The sequence below is a fragment of the Phlebotomus papatasi genome, chromosome 1, assembly GCF_024763615.1.
Source record: "Phlebotomus papatasi isolate M1 chromosome 1, Ppap_2.1, whole genome shotgun sequence".
Taxonomy (NCBI): Eukaryota; Metazoa; Arthropoda; class Insecta; order Diptera; family Psychodidae; genus Phlebotomus; species Phlebotomus papatasi.
Window position 1 is genome coordinate 90,015,644 of NC_077222.1, and position 15,276 is coordinate 90,030,919.

General features: G+C 33.6%; 1 protein-coding gene across 1 annotated transcript in view; it reads left to right on the plus strand.

Annotated features, from left to right (window-relative positions):
- LOC129809660 (small conductance calcium-activated potassium channel protein) overlaps positions 1 to 15,276 on the plus strand; it is a 236,796-nt gene that overhangs the window by 61,401 nt on the left and 160,119 nt on the right. Inside the window, exons 2-3 of the mRNA XM_055859676.1 lie at positions 1,224 to 1,761; positions 3,861 to 4,196. Of these exons, the coding sequence (XP_055715651.1) occupies positions 1,237 to 1,761; positions 3,861 to 4,196 (861 nt within the window). The 5' untranslated portion in view covers positions 1,224 to 1,236. The remainder of the gene's footprint in view (positions 1 to 1,223; positions 1,762 to 3,860; positions 4,197 to 15,276) is intronic.

Consider the following 15,276-nt stretch of genomic DNA (forward strand, 5'->3'; position numbering starts at 1 on the left):
TTAACGTAACGTTTTTGAAGAGAGAACGGTCAGAGATATCAACTTGCGGCTTTTTGTAAAAGGTTATACGTCCAAAAAATCTTGAAATTTTGTCTCTCTCAATGACTCAGACCCTTATTTGGCATGATTCACGCTGAAATTTTACTAAGATGATGATTGAAAATAAATTAATGACCCCAATCGACCTCTTGACCTGTTAAATGTAGCGTGCTGAAGTTATTCTTAAAAATAGCCTTTTATTGTCTTATTCTTATAGTCGAAATTTCACTATCGATGCGGTAAATGAATGGCCTCGTGAAATACTGTAACTACTCAGACTCTTAGAAATTCTGAAGTTGCATTAAAAGTATTTCAATTTTATGGAACTTGTTCAATTTGTTATAGTGAACCCCTTAATTTACAAAACTTAAACTCGGATTCTCACAATCTTCTGCGGTAATTTATTTTGTATTAAATGACTTTCCCTTGTTTCTTCCAAAGATTAATTGGTCTACATGTAAATCTGTTGCATTTTCAGTAAAGTTTCTCGTTCAATGTAATTCGCGTTACAATCGTACGAAGTGGCATTTATCTTGGAAAGTAGTAAATCACTGTGGTATTGTATGAAATATGACAAACCCTTTTGGCAGTTTTCCCCTTGAGAAATTCACATGAATTTTTTTTGAGAGCTTTTTTTTCGTTTGAGCTGTTTGGGAAGTGAAAAATTTTACATTTGCAAAATGGTTGTGTATGTTTATAAATTGCTGGAAAACAGAAAAATGGATCTCAAGAATGGGAAGTTGAACTGTGTTGAGAATTTCTGATGAACACAGAGTGGAAATGCAAAAATAATGGAGAGAAAAATAGCGTCTGTGAGAAATCTTTTGGGCGGGGAAAAGTTTTATAGGAAAACTCTTTTCGAAACTTCCATGGATTGTAAAAAAAAAACGAATAGGGAGACACTCTGTGACCATAAGGTTACAAATACCCCTGTTAAATCTAATAAATTGCCGGAGATATTTTATTTGAGGGTAGGAAATTGGAAAAAAACCGGGAAAAGTCTCGAGAGAGAGTGTCGGTGGGAAAAAGTTTCTATCTAATTGTTTGCTTTACCGGCTTTACCCTTCCATTAAAAGGGAGAGTCTCTAAAGAACTGGGGGGAAATTTAAATGATTAAGTTACCGCCTTTGGAATTAAATTTTAATTTGATTTGGCAAAATTTCTGTTCTCATTAATTTTTGCAGATTAGTGAAAAAGATGTCTCTGCACAACGAGCCGGACAACTCAACCAATTCCGGATACGGAAGTGCTGACGAAACCGTCTCACTTCTCGTCATAACGACTCCAGCCACAAAGACAACGACTACAGTAACTGTGACAACGACTTCCGCCATCATTGCCAAAGGGGCCTCCATCAATGGACCCACCACAAGCTCAGCTGCAGCCGGAAAGCCCGTCCTTATGCGCCAGGATCGCACCTCCACCTATCTCACAAGTCCCCAGCTGTCACAGACAATGGGTGGCTCGGAGGAGAGTGGAGGAAATGATGAGGAGCCCGAAATCTCACAGATTCGCTCTGTACCGGATCTCGAGCTTCAGTGTCGCCTGGAAGCACCTGTGATCTCAGTTTCAATGACCAATGCAGCTCATGAGCACCGTGGTTCTGTCAGTGGCTACCAGTTGGCACCACATTCGCGCTGCCGTGCCTGCCGCACATGCGAGCGACGCGCCTCGACTACGGCTCCTGTGTCTTCGCTACACCTTGCTCGATCGGCGTCTAAGGTAAGGCTAACGATATTTTCTGTTTTTTGCTCGAACTTCACAGAAACAGCAGTACACAAGAACCTTCGATTTTATCACCCTCCAAAAATTTATAACTTCCACCCCACGGAGACCATTTTTCTCAAGATATCTTCGCGTTCTATCCGTCTGTCTATCTGTCCTTCTGGCTGTCCGCATATCCATCAATCCGGCCGTTACCACACCTAGAGCCCAAACGGTTAGAAATAGCGACTTTGGACCTTCGAGGAACCCCACCATAAGTCGACATTTCAGACGATTTCTGAGAAATTATGTCACGCTGCTTGTCCGTCTGAGCATATACAGTAGACTCTCGCTAATTCGGCTCTTTGTAAGATCGGGCTACTTTTTAATTCGGGCAGCGGTTACATTTGAAAAAAGTTTGATTATGATTATCAAATGAATCAAATATGCTCAAATTTGGCATGGTTTGTCTTAGTTTTGATGTGATTTTGCATTATTGAGGGATTTTCATGCAATTTACGTTATATATGAGTGTGTAAACTCAATATCTATATGCACATGAATAAAAAATCGTTGCATTTCATAAAGTTTGTCGCCCGAATTTCTGTCTAATTCGGCTGACATTTCGGTCCCATATGCCCGAATTTGAGAGAGTCTACTGTATCCGTTCGGTCGTTACCACGCGTAGAGTCGTGTGATTTTTTTTAATTCTTGGATATATTAGATGAGTTCATATATTCTGTCAGTAGAAGAGGTAAAAAGTTTGGAGTGGTATATCTCAGCTCCTGATGAACATAATTGGATGGGTGAACTATTGTTGGAAAGCTTGGTTCATTAGCTTTTAGAATCTGGTATACTTAATCTGCTATGGATAAACCATGGTCATCCAGAACCATTTATGTCGAAGAAGACACTTTTTGCAGCGTCTTTTTTGACCATCCACTGCAGGGACCAGGAGTGACCCACGATTATCGCACTTAGACTGTTCGTTAGAGGAACTCAAAGGGTATAATTTGTAGAAGAAACTTTTTTTTTGGACATCTTACTTTTTTTTATTCATCGACTTTTGCAAGAATTTTAACATTTTACACGCATAGAAAAAAATGACAGAAATCCTTCTATCTCATTTTCTGGACAAACTAATGAAGATATCGACTTGGAATGTTCTAAGTACTCCCGCATAAGTTGATCTAAGGAATCCAAATATCACATCAATTTCATCCCCACGTCTATCCTTCCCCTCCAGAAACCACTCTTTTAGGATTTCAGTAATTTTTTCCTTGCGTTTAACACTTCAAAATTCTTGCAAAAGTCGATGAATAAAAAAAAGTAAGATGTCCAAAAAAAAAAGTTTCTTCCACAAATTATACCTTTTGAGTTTCTCTAACAAATAGTCCTTGTGCGATAATCGTGGGTCACTCCTGGTCCCAGCAGTGGATGGTCAAAAAAGACGTTGCAAAAAGTGTCTTCTTCGACATAAATTGTTCTGGATGACCATGATTTACTCATAGAAGATTATATATACCAGATTCTGAAGCCAAGCTTTCCAGCAATAGTTCACCCATCCAATTATGTTCATCAGGAGCTGAGATATACCACTCCAAACTTTCAACCTCTTCTACTGACAGAATATATGAACTTGTCCAATATTTTAAAGTTTATCCAGGTGGATATTCGCCCTTATAAGAAAATCCCGCTGAATCATTCCTAATAAATAATGGTTTTTCAAGGTCAAAGCTTAAAAAAAAGCTCTAGGAAGCGTATTACTTAACCGAATGGTATCATGTTTGACTTCGTTGGAAAAGTCGTGGAATTCGGGACAAGCCTGAACCGGTTCTAATCGGTTATGAATCAGTAATGAACCGGTTCACTACTGATAACTAATTTTTACCCAAAATTCAATTTACTCCTAAGGTGTATTTTGGGAAATGTTTTGAGTGATATATAAATCAGTTCAAATCGGTAATGAACCGGTAATGAACCGGTAAATAATCTTTGTCAGAATATAATTCTGAATATAGAGTCAGAATATAAAAGCTGTTTATTACAACTTTGAAATTTTCATCTGTTCTGCAAAATTCATTCTTTTCATGAAACTTTCAATCCCTCTATTGAAGGAGAGTGTGCGCAGTGTTCTCCACGGGACGCATTTGGCGCCAGCTGGTATGGCTGTTGGCGGTGGTAGTCCTGGCTACATTCATCAGCATTCAGCCTCTGTGCCACCGGTATTCATCACGACATCCCCAAATTCGGGATCACGTATCATTCGCCAGAGTTCGCAACCAGAGGCCAGCACTGCAGCTGTTGTGTGCTGTGGTGGCCACACGTGCATCCACCCACACTCTGTGCCCACGTCGTCGTTGCGGCAGTTGCGGGAGCCCGCAGCAGAGGGCATTGCAGGTATTGCCGCCGACTCACTGCGAATCAATGGCGCCATGAGGCCATTCAAACAGGTGAGTTCACGCATTTGCTATATTTATTTACAAGTTCTTGAAGAGATCTGTGTAGGTTTTTTGCATTGTGGGACTGTCTCCCTCTCTCTCTACCTCTTTTTCTCTCTCTCTCTCTCACTCCGTCTCTCGTAAAATTTTTGGTTGGTATAGTAATTGGGGATCTTCCGACTCGGTGTTGAGAGGGGCGTTTAAGCACTGTGTTCTGTGTTTAATTTTTAGGTTAAGTATCGTAAATGCTTGCTTTTCTTTGAAAGTAAGGTTATCTTTTTAAAAAACATTTTTCTTGAAATGTCTGACGACCAATATTTAAAAGCTTAATAATTTAAACCTCATACAAAATTACTGATGCTTTTACGTTTTAAAAGTGAGGTTATATTTTGCGAAAAGGAACAAATTTGAGAGGTTACATGGAAATTCATTTGTACTCAGGAAATGACTGCACCTCTGTTTTTCGTAATCTTTTCTTTAATTCTAGCACTTAAGAACGATCTGTGAACCATAGGTGCCCTTATAGATACAAGACTTAAAGTATCTACTAGAAATAGAAGAATAGAGTACTAGAATTAAAGCAAAGTTTGTAGAAAGCAGGGGTGCAAAGTCACCCCCGATGTGCAAAGTCACACACGTCTACGGTAAGGTTTTTTCAAATAAGAACTTTTAAATTAAATTTTAAATTAACTACTATCAATTAACTACCAATTTAAACATTTAATTCAGCATAGAATTCACAAGTTTTAAAAATTACAACCATTAGAAACCTGCCTGAAATTACGATATAATAAAATTTCAAAAAAAAAAAATAATTGCTAGAAATTTGTTAAAAGTATTGTAGATACGGGTGACTTTGACCCCCTTCGGTTCGTAAACTTTTCTTTAATTCTAATATTTAAGAATGGTTCTCACCGATGGACGTGGTAGATCGGATCGGTAAAGAACATACTTAAGTTCTAGAAGTAAAGAAAAGCTTACGAACAGGAGAGTGTCAGTCACTCGCAATTACGGTAAAAAAATGTTTTATATCTTTAAAATCGCTAATTTTAGTAAAATCGGAAACAAAAATTGTGCTTTTTCAATGTGCTTTTTCTAGGCAAATAGGGTCGTTAAGCTTTCCCTCACTGTATTTTTTTTTTTGGAGATAAAAATTGACATTTCACCTCTTTGTTTTTGTATTAAACATCGAGCGTCAATTAAACGACAATAGACTGAATTTTTCGTTTCCATTTTCAGCCAAAGTTTTTATGATTCAATAAACTGTGTCCTAATTTTCCTGGCTTAAATACAATTCACTTTGTATCTACTGAAAAATATAAATTAAATTATTATAGCACAAAAATATGTAAAAAATTCTGTGGTAATTTGTATAAATGTTTTTGAATAAAAGTTGGAAAAATGACTCAAATAATGTCAGAACAAAGGCATGGGAGTAAAGTATTTAGGACAATTTGTAGATAAGTCAATATTTCGCGTTTTATGGAAGAATACACTGACCATAAAGTATTGCCAACGTCTTATTGACTCAAGCACACGGGTATCTAATGAATTTTTCAGTGGAAAAAAGTCCAATATCGTGGGTTTTGTAAATAGATGATGGCAAATGGAAAGCAATCATAAAATGCTTGACATTTGAAATCCCACATTACTCTAATAGAAATGAATAATATTGGTTACAAAAGTTGAGTGCTGGAGCCTCTAATGAGAAATCCCTTCTTTGGCCAAGTGCCTAAGTTTCTTTTTTGTTCAGGAAATTCACAAATGCCATCATGAAATATCGAAAGACGACTTAATGGAATTTATTTCACGCCAAAACAATATGAACAAAGCTCTATTTTTAAGTAAAATTCACAGCGTTCCAGATGGTCTCTCTTTCTCTATTAGTAAATTATTGATACCCCATTGAATCCCTAAAAACCCTGTGTTCAATAATAAATTAAGACTTTTCTGCACTTTGATACATTCTTCGGTCTATAATGTCTGCAAATTGGGACAATTGGGTAAATCATTAGGTGGCAAGATTAAGTTTCTGTTCCTCGCTTTACGACTTCAACAAAGAAAGACACTGTAATTTCTATATTTATATGGATAGAATATTATTCTTCAATTGGTGCTTAATGGAACTTCGTGAGGTTTGCAACTAATGAATGATCAATCAGCCTGAGATCATTAAAATATAGTGGTATTTCAAAAGTTTATCAGTATATTGTGGCATTTTATCTTGAGAAGTCAAACTTTTTTAGAGTCTCATTGGTGTTTCCTCAATATTTCTTTTAAGTTATTCTAAAAGTTTTTTTCAAAACCATTCGAGAAAGATTTATAGAAATGATGGATAATTTAAGGAAGTGAATGCAATAATATTGTACTTTTTATTTTGCAAGTTTTATTACTAATCCTAAAAAGAGAAATTGATGTAAACTTTCCTACTTCACATAATTTCGCGTAATAATTTGACCATTTGCTGAACAAATAAAAGATAAATCTAGGAATAATTTCACTCTTAAATTTAATGAATATGATAAAAACCTAATTTAACCAGGTTATACCGAATATAATGTCAAGTTTTAAATTTTTTTATCTAGTTTTATCTGTTTTCTAGTCAAGGAAAATCAATACAAATAAAGTATTTCAAAATAAGGAAAATACAAATTAAACTTGAAATATATTTTTCTGTATTTAAAAATAAATGTAAAAAAAACTATTAAATTCAAAAGTAGGTAGAAATTCTGTAAGCTTAGGTAACATTAGTTAGTATGGCTCGTAGATAAAGAAAATATTTTAAATTTTTAATTATGCCCTTAACTCAAAAAGATAATTCTTAATTCGAAAAGTTAAAAATGTTTCTTGATTGCCAGAAAGCCAGACAAATCTCTATTGAACTATTGAACAAGATCATTAATTAAAATTTGCATATATGCGAGACATTTAAACGTCTGCTATTTATGTATGATAAACCTCATATCAATAAACCACTGATGTCACAAGAAAATCAGACTTAATAATCCATAAACTGAAATATTTAATAAATACGATATAGGGAAACGTGTTCAGCTTTCGAATCTGACGATATTCAAAAGCTTCTCTTACAAATTAACAGTCTTAAAAACTCAATAACCAATCGTTTGTTTAAATTATATTGCAAATAGAAATTCTCTCTAGAAATAGTTTAAAAATATTTATTCATTTGATCAATAAGACTTTCACGTATTCAAATAACTTCAAAATTTCGCCTATTTAACAAATTCTGATACTATAGGAGAGACCCTTGCATCTTCGTACAGAAAATGAAGCCTAAGTTTCAAGGTTTTTTAGTCGAATGCTACACAAGCCGAATTAATTACGCCACTATGTCAAAAAAAATCTCTTATTATGTGCGTAATTCCACCTCACAAAATTTCTGGAAATGAAAATTAATTAGAAATTTTTACAAACCCGCCCCGGTTTGCACAGCTACGTACGAATTTTGTCCACCTACGTACGCTTCATTTTCACGGTAAACACTACACCCGGATGCAAAGATTTTCACATCAGTATTCAGATGGAACATTCGTTAACATATTTAATTGTTTGTAGAAGGTGGGGTCGAAGAAGCACTTGTTCGGCTGGTTTCCTATCGGCCAATTCGTCAAAATATTTAAATTGATTTAATGTATCTTATAAAATGCAAGTAATATAACGGTCTTTCATTAATCAACCTCTTCCTATAAGGACAGATGTTCAAATTTCATATCCCAAGTGGTACAAAATAAGGTGGCAATAGGTCGTGACACAAGATCTTAAAGTACCAATAGGTGTTCTTCGACCCTATCATTCATTTGAAGATCAATCTTATACAATTTTTCATAAAGATGTTTTTATGATACTTGGAAAACAATTTTTGTATTGCGTTCTGACAGTCATTTTTATGTGAGTCTCTTATAATCACACCTATTGTAATCCTCGGATTTTCTCTAGCACCTTCAATTTGTCTTTCAGGACATGTTTTGAATATCACTGATTATGAAAATGACCACTGACCAATTTATAGTGAAATGTGGAAAATTGCACGTGAAAACAAGGAAACAAAGGCATCTGATTAAGTCTCATTAAGTCTCAATAAGTCTTTTGATGGAAAAGTGTGTGTTTTTCTTCGAGTTTTTGTGAAAAATGTTCATTATCTTGCTAATTTTTGTAAAGTATTATAATTATAAGGAATTCATCGAAGAGTCATATATTCCAGAGCGGCTTGCACAGTGCGGCCCAAAACAGTTAGAAATTACCAAAGTCAGTGGTCAATAGCTGTGACTGATATTTTTCCAAAACTGCAAAGTACGATTTTCCCGAGCTGACAAAGTAGGGGAAAGCGACCATGTTTCGTACGATCCCAAGCTTCGTAATGACTAAATCTTTCTTATGCTTCTCAATAAATGTGACTCCGAAATGTATTTTAAAAACTAAGCACTTTCCCTTAGTTTTACGAAGCATAGGCACTTTCCCCTAGTAAGTGTTTGTGAGTTATTGACAAAAACTCAGAAACAACTCCCTTGGAACAAAATATTTACACATTTTCTTTTTAAATTTCACTTCTTGAACTTGGAGAAAAGGCCTTGGCTATCACCTTTTTCAGAAAATTTAGATTAATTTAGTAAAATAGAAAAAAAAATCGACTTTTATGAAGTTGCAATATTACGAAGCTGCACAGGTTTCCTCTATAACAATATTTTGGTAAATATTCTGATAATGGTGGTTATATCCCGAACGATCTAGGGTGAAAGGAACACCTATTGACACTTCAAGAACTCGTGTCAGGACCTATTGACACCTTACTCTATACCATTTGGAACACAAAATTTGAACATTTATCCCTTTCAGAAAACGTTGATTAATGAGAAAACATCATATTACATACATTTTATTACATACATTAAATAAATTTTCACATTTTGAAAAATGTGCCAATAGAGGTTCCCTGTCGAAGAGATGTTCCTTTGACTCTAATATAACTTAAGCCATCTTCAGATGTCTGTAATTGTCGAACCACTAGTTAACTCGCGCTCATTTTTCGTTCAATGATAGCTTATCTTATCGTTTATAAATGCGTAGAGGGGAGTGGACGTTCCAACAAGATCAGAAGCAAGTTCGATCGATTTCTCCATATAGAACGTTTAACTGACTAAGATAAATACTAAAAACAAAAACCAGAGAGTCCATCTGTTGAAAACAAGCCTTTATTGGTAATTGGGTGGCAATCCGGAGCCTTATATTTGGTCAGTGAGATCGGTTGATCTAGGAATGATAAGGTCCTTTAAATATATCCTCGAATTTATATAATAATATGTTCCTAATATTTTCGTTCAAAATATTGAAATTCATCTTTAGTAAAATAAAACACAGAGTTTTGTATATTTTCAGTTAAATTTAAATTACATGATTTAAAAACTGTCACTTTTATCACGATATAAAGTTGTTAGCCTCAGCAAGCACAGTTAGCTGATAACGGCAGCGTTTTTAGCATACTTATCCTGAGTCGATTAGCAAAAATATGCTGACCGGTTAGCAGTTCTCGAAGAAAAAGTGCTAACCAAATATATGAAAATGACACTGCCTCGCGAGAGTCGTTTTAAGGTTAGTAGAATTCAGCTGAAAATACATGTTTTCAACTAAATTGAAATCGGTTATCATTAGCGCTCTCTGGAGTTTGTTAATCCTTTTGATTTCACCAAGTCAGTGAAAATTGTCAGTAGAAATGAAATTTCGTCAGTATAATTGTGTTATCACACTTGCACATTAAAATTTTAATATGATTCACATTAATTGTCGCTGGTGAGAGTCCAAATGTGTAATTTGTGTGTTTGAATCATTTTATATTCAAAATTTGATCTATTTGTTGATAAAAAGGTAGACTTGGCCCGCAAAATTTGATATAAATTGATTTATAGCATTAATGCGAAAAATTAATGCGATTTTCTCTTTAATTTTTTAATGTGAAAAATAATTATGCTTTAGGTAAATTTAAACTTATTTTTGCACGCCAAGTCCACTTCTTTATCAATAAATAGAAAAAACCCCAAATATTAAGTGACTCAAAGACACAAATAACATATTTGGACGCTCACAAGCGACAATTAATATGAATCACATTAAAATTTTAATGTGCAAGTGTGATAACGCCGTAAGAATAAAAGAGAAATCATAAATAGCGAATGCCCAAAAATAGTGAAATATATTTGACAAAGAGATAATAAAGAAGTTGTACACCATTTGGAATTTTTCAGTTTAATTTAACCGCACGTTTTTAGTTCTTTTGAACATTTCGAATTTTCTACAGCTGAATCTGCTAATTTACTGACTGAAAAATGTTTTTCCCATTCGTTTCGTGCCATACAACATTACAATTATTTTTTTTGGACTAAATTTCCAAGTTTATCTCTCAATTCACAGTTTTTTTTATTTTAATTAATTTTGAAAATAATTTATTTTGATATCGTTGTAAATTTATCTGCAGAAAATTCACTTAAAAAAACATTAAATAATTTACCGAACCTCCCTGCAACTGAGCTCGTGATTTTTATCGAAATTTTTAAAAATTTATTGAACCAAGTTTCATTTAAACGCAATACTGCTAGTAGATTTTTGCTAGTTATTTTTCGCAGAAAGCAATTTATTTTATGAGCGTGGAAATGTCTCTAAAAATTGCAAAAATCACTCAATATAAATAGATTGAAATTGGTAAATTTCCAATTTAACCCATTGCAATTGCTGCAATATTTGTTGAATTGTATTAAAGTACCATCAATTTTCCCAAATGGCGTGCACTGAGCTGATAAATGGGAAGGAGTTTAAGTATATGAGGATATTTCATCCTGAAAGGAAAGACGTATCAAGCATAGATCCGTAGTTTATTTCTCACAAAGATATTTCTAACATCTTTTAGCGATGGTAATCGCAAAAATAGATCCCTTGAAAGTGCATTTTATGCATTTTGAAGTGATGCTCCTCAAAAAACAAGACCACCGAGTCGGAGGTTATTTTGTGCGGGAATTTCTGGGTTTCTCTGCACAATTTAAAGTTATGTATTAAGTTTTGGGAAGTGTATGAGATGGGAAAATGAGAAAGAGAGAGAGAAAATGAGAAATTGTGTGTGTTTTGTAAAGACATAAGAATAATGCATTATAGGGGTTAATAACCACACTATTGAGCATGTCTACTAAATAGTGCAAGAAAAGTGCTAAAGAAGCCAATGAAAATTTTGAGAAAAAGGAGCAAATGAACCCTCTGAAGAACCCACAGAAAATCAACCTTTATTTCTGATTTACTGTGCTAATGTCTTTTGTGTGTTGTAAGACTTTTCCGACTTATTTATTTTTCAGTGAGTATTTTTTCTTTTCATTTTATGATTTAAAAAAAACTCCCTTTAATAGTTTAATCTACAACTAACAGACGACGATGTTTGCATAGTTTTCTTACCTTTCCATATCACCTTAAAAAAAAGCTTCCTCCCAAAATAATTTAAAAAAAAACGAAATGAATATATGAAAAATATTTAGAAATAGTAAGAAGTTGTAAAAAAAAACTATTCATTCATATTCACGAAACGTAGACTTGTGTAAACATTCTGTACTTATCTTCCTCTCTCTAAAATTAATTTTCTATTCTACCGGTGCTTTCCCGATGAAAAAAAAAAACACCGAAGACGCGTATCAAAAAGTATATAAAGAGGTTTATTAATAGTGAATGTATTTGGTGGCCACTTGACGCTACTATTTTTGATTTGCTCAATTTTCCTGCGCGTTTTCCAACTCTTTCCACTTCGATACATCTCTATTTGAGAGATATTTGTTGTGGGTTTTTCTTTCTTTCATTTCTATGGGATGATGATATGGAATACCCAGTCATACAAAAGAAAAAAATGAAAGAAACATACCATACCGGAAGACAGGGCAGTTTTACGCATGTTTTCTTGATTTTTTTGGATAAATTAGAAAAAATCTTCCATTTTTCTAACAGCCTGCAAATTATTAGCCGTACTCACTATGGCGCTGTTATCTTGTAATATCGTTATCTTGTTATCTCGTTATGTTCTCGTAATGTATTTTATAAATGAAAATTTATAACAAGATAACAGATTACGGAGATTACGAGATAACAACGCCATAGTGAGTACGGCTATTATAAATATTTATTACATTAAAAATAGTAGAATTTACTATAAGTGTAACTGAATCTACAAGAACGTTTTTTATAAAAAAAATAATAATAAATAAAAATAAAATAATAATTATAATAAAAATAAAATAATAAATTATTAGTTTGTCATTGACGTAGATTCAAATTCACTGTCTATAAATATTTTTATAAATAATTTTAGGTAGCAAGAGATCTGTAGCATTTATAGAAATTTTAATTAAATCCTAAAGCTCTTAGTATTAAATTTCATTAGTCAAAAACGAAAATTTTTAATCAAAGTAAATAAAATTCTTGTGATATCATTTTAGGATAGGCCATATGAAAGAGCAAATCCTATAGGTTTTCTTTTAATCCCATAATCGGCAAAAACATCAAGTCTAAAACAAACGGTGCCGGTCAATATCCCGGAAAGCCAAAATCTCGAAAAGCCGAAATCCCGAACGAGTCGAAATCTTGAATTGGCCAAAATCCCGAAAATCGAAAATCCAGAACGGCCAAAATTCTGAATGGACCAAAATCCCGAAAGCCAAAGTTCCGAAAATCCATAACGCCAAAATCCCGAAAAACCAAAATATCGAAAACCAAAATCCAAAATTTCGACGTTCGGGATTTTGACCTTTTCGGGATTTTTTCATTCAGGATTTTGGCTTTCGAGGTTTTAGCCTTTTAATATTAGTTTATTGATGTTTTAGTCCTGATATCTAGACTGGTTAAAGAATTTAAAAAATTCTTGAACAGATTTTGGGATGAGTCTCTATTTTTTATTAAATTGACATCTAAATAATAATGTACTGGAACAACAGTAAAACATGATTAGTAAAAAATATTTATTGTCATTTAGGAAACCTAGATCTTTATAAAAAAAGGTTTAATTCATTTTTATTTAATTTTATTAAGATTTAAGATGTTTCCAGGCAAAATGAAAAGTCTTTATCTGCTCTTCTCTTAAAGTGACATGAAAATTTCACTGTTTTTTAAATTTCAAATTGAAAACTGATTAAATTTGATTATTTGCTGACCAAATTTAATTTGTTACTGCTCATATGTATAGTTCCGAATATTAATGTACTTAAGATATCGTCGAGTTTCTCGACTCGACCGGTAAAGTTATTTACTCAATTTAACATTAATAGGTCAATTATTCCATAAGTAATACGAATCAGTGACAATATAATAGAAATTGTCATTCAAATATTCAAAACATTTGAAAATTAACAGACTGGTCGAGTCGAGGACACCGGTTGAGGTAGGTTACCTAAGGTAGGTTTCTGAAGAACGAGTTCCGATTCCCGATTCCAGTTAAAATTCCGAAAGCCGAAATCCAGATTGGGTCGAAATACAGAATGGACAAAATCCTTAATGGGCCAAATCCCAAATGGGCCAAGATTTCGAATGGTCCATTCGGCATTTTGAACTATTCGGAATATCGACCCATTCGGGATTTTGCCTTCTTCGGAGTTTTATATTCTTCGATATTTCGGCGTTCGGGATTTTAGCCAGCACAGTGACTTAGAAATAGCCTTTCATTTTCTCAGTTTTTCCAGGTTTTCCTTATAAATCCTTAAATATCCTTCAAATTCATAAAGGAATTGAATATAGGGCTGTATGATCCTTACAAAATTATTCTTATGGAAAAACGGGTTCAGGCTTAAGATCGTAGGGTTCTAAAAGATACGTCTATCCAAATGTATTACACTCTGAATCTTTTGTTAATTTTTTTACTTAATGGTAATCTTTTTGATCATTTCATCTTCAGAGCCTTAAGTTAATTTTTTCAGGCGAATTTAGTCGGAAAAAAGACAAGTTGCCTTACGTAATCCTTCTCTTGCATATGAAGGATATTTAAAACTTTATGAGAAAAATCTGGAAAATTTCAGGGAAGTGCAAACATATTTTTTTAAAGAAATCTTTTTCAATCCTCCTCTACAAATATTTCCCAAATCAATCAAATTTCTTAAAAACCTTTATTTCAGGATATTTCAGAAACCTGACTTTGAACTATAAATTTTTTTCTGAGAGATATGTTCAAAGAAAAGCGTTATCATTTTATTGCGATTGTCAATATTCATATAGTAAATACTTATTACATTTAAATTTTCAATTGATTTCCGTTTTACATTTTCAATCGAAATTATTTATTTAAAATGTGTGAAACTGCCCTATTTACCCTTAGGGGGAAGTGGGGCACTTTTGAAATTGGGAGTTTTCTCCTATGTTTAAGTGGAACTGAGCCATATCATAATGCAATTTAGCTCCGAATTTCGAAAAATCCGAATTTCAAAGGTGTCTCACTTTCAAAGGTGCCCCACTTTCCCCTACAGTATTTCCCCATGAGATGTTTTTCCTCGTATCGTATTTTTTCCACTGCAAAGAACAAACTTTTCCCATAATTTCCTTTTCAGACACCCTCCTCAATTGTATCCAGAATAAATCCAAAAGTATTTCTTTTCCTATCAGTTTCTGTTTTTCTGTCTTTCAACGCTTCTTATCCCCTACTCCCCTTCCTTCCCAAAACAAAAAAAAGAGAACAAAAATCCCAAACACATTTAGAGAAAAACCAAATGAAAAATCAGATTTGAGACTTCCAAAACGCACCTTCACAACATTTTCCGCACCTGGGTTTATCCAATAAGCCAAAGAAATGAGAAAGAAAAACACATCACGATGAAAAAGTAACTCAAAATAATTTAACTGTAAGACTGTAAAGTTGTAAGTAAATTTTGCCCAATGTACATAACTAGTTGAAATTTGTACATAAAACAACTGTTTTTCGCACTTGGGTTATTTTTTGCTCTGTGTGCGCCTGTACAGAAGATGTTGCAAGTCTTAAAGGAAAATCCATCCCAACAATTTCTTCCTCCAATAAATGTGTCTACGGGGATTTTGAGGTGAACGATAAAAATTCAACACATATATCCATCTT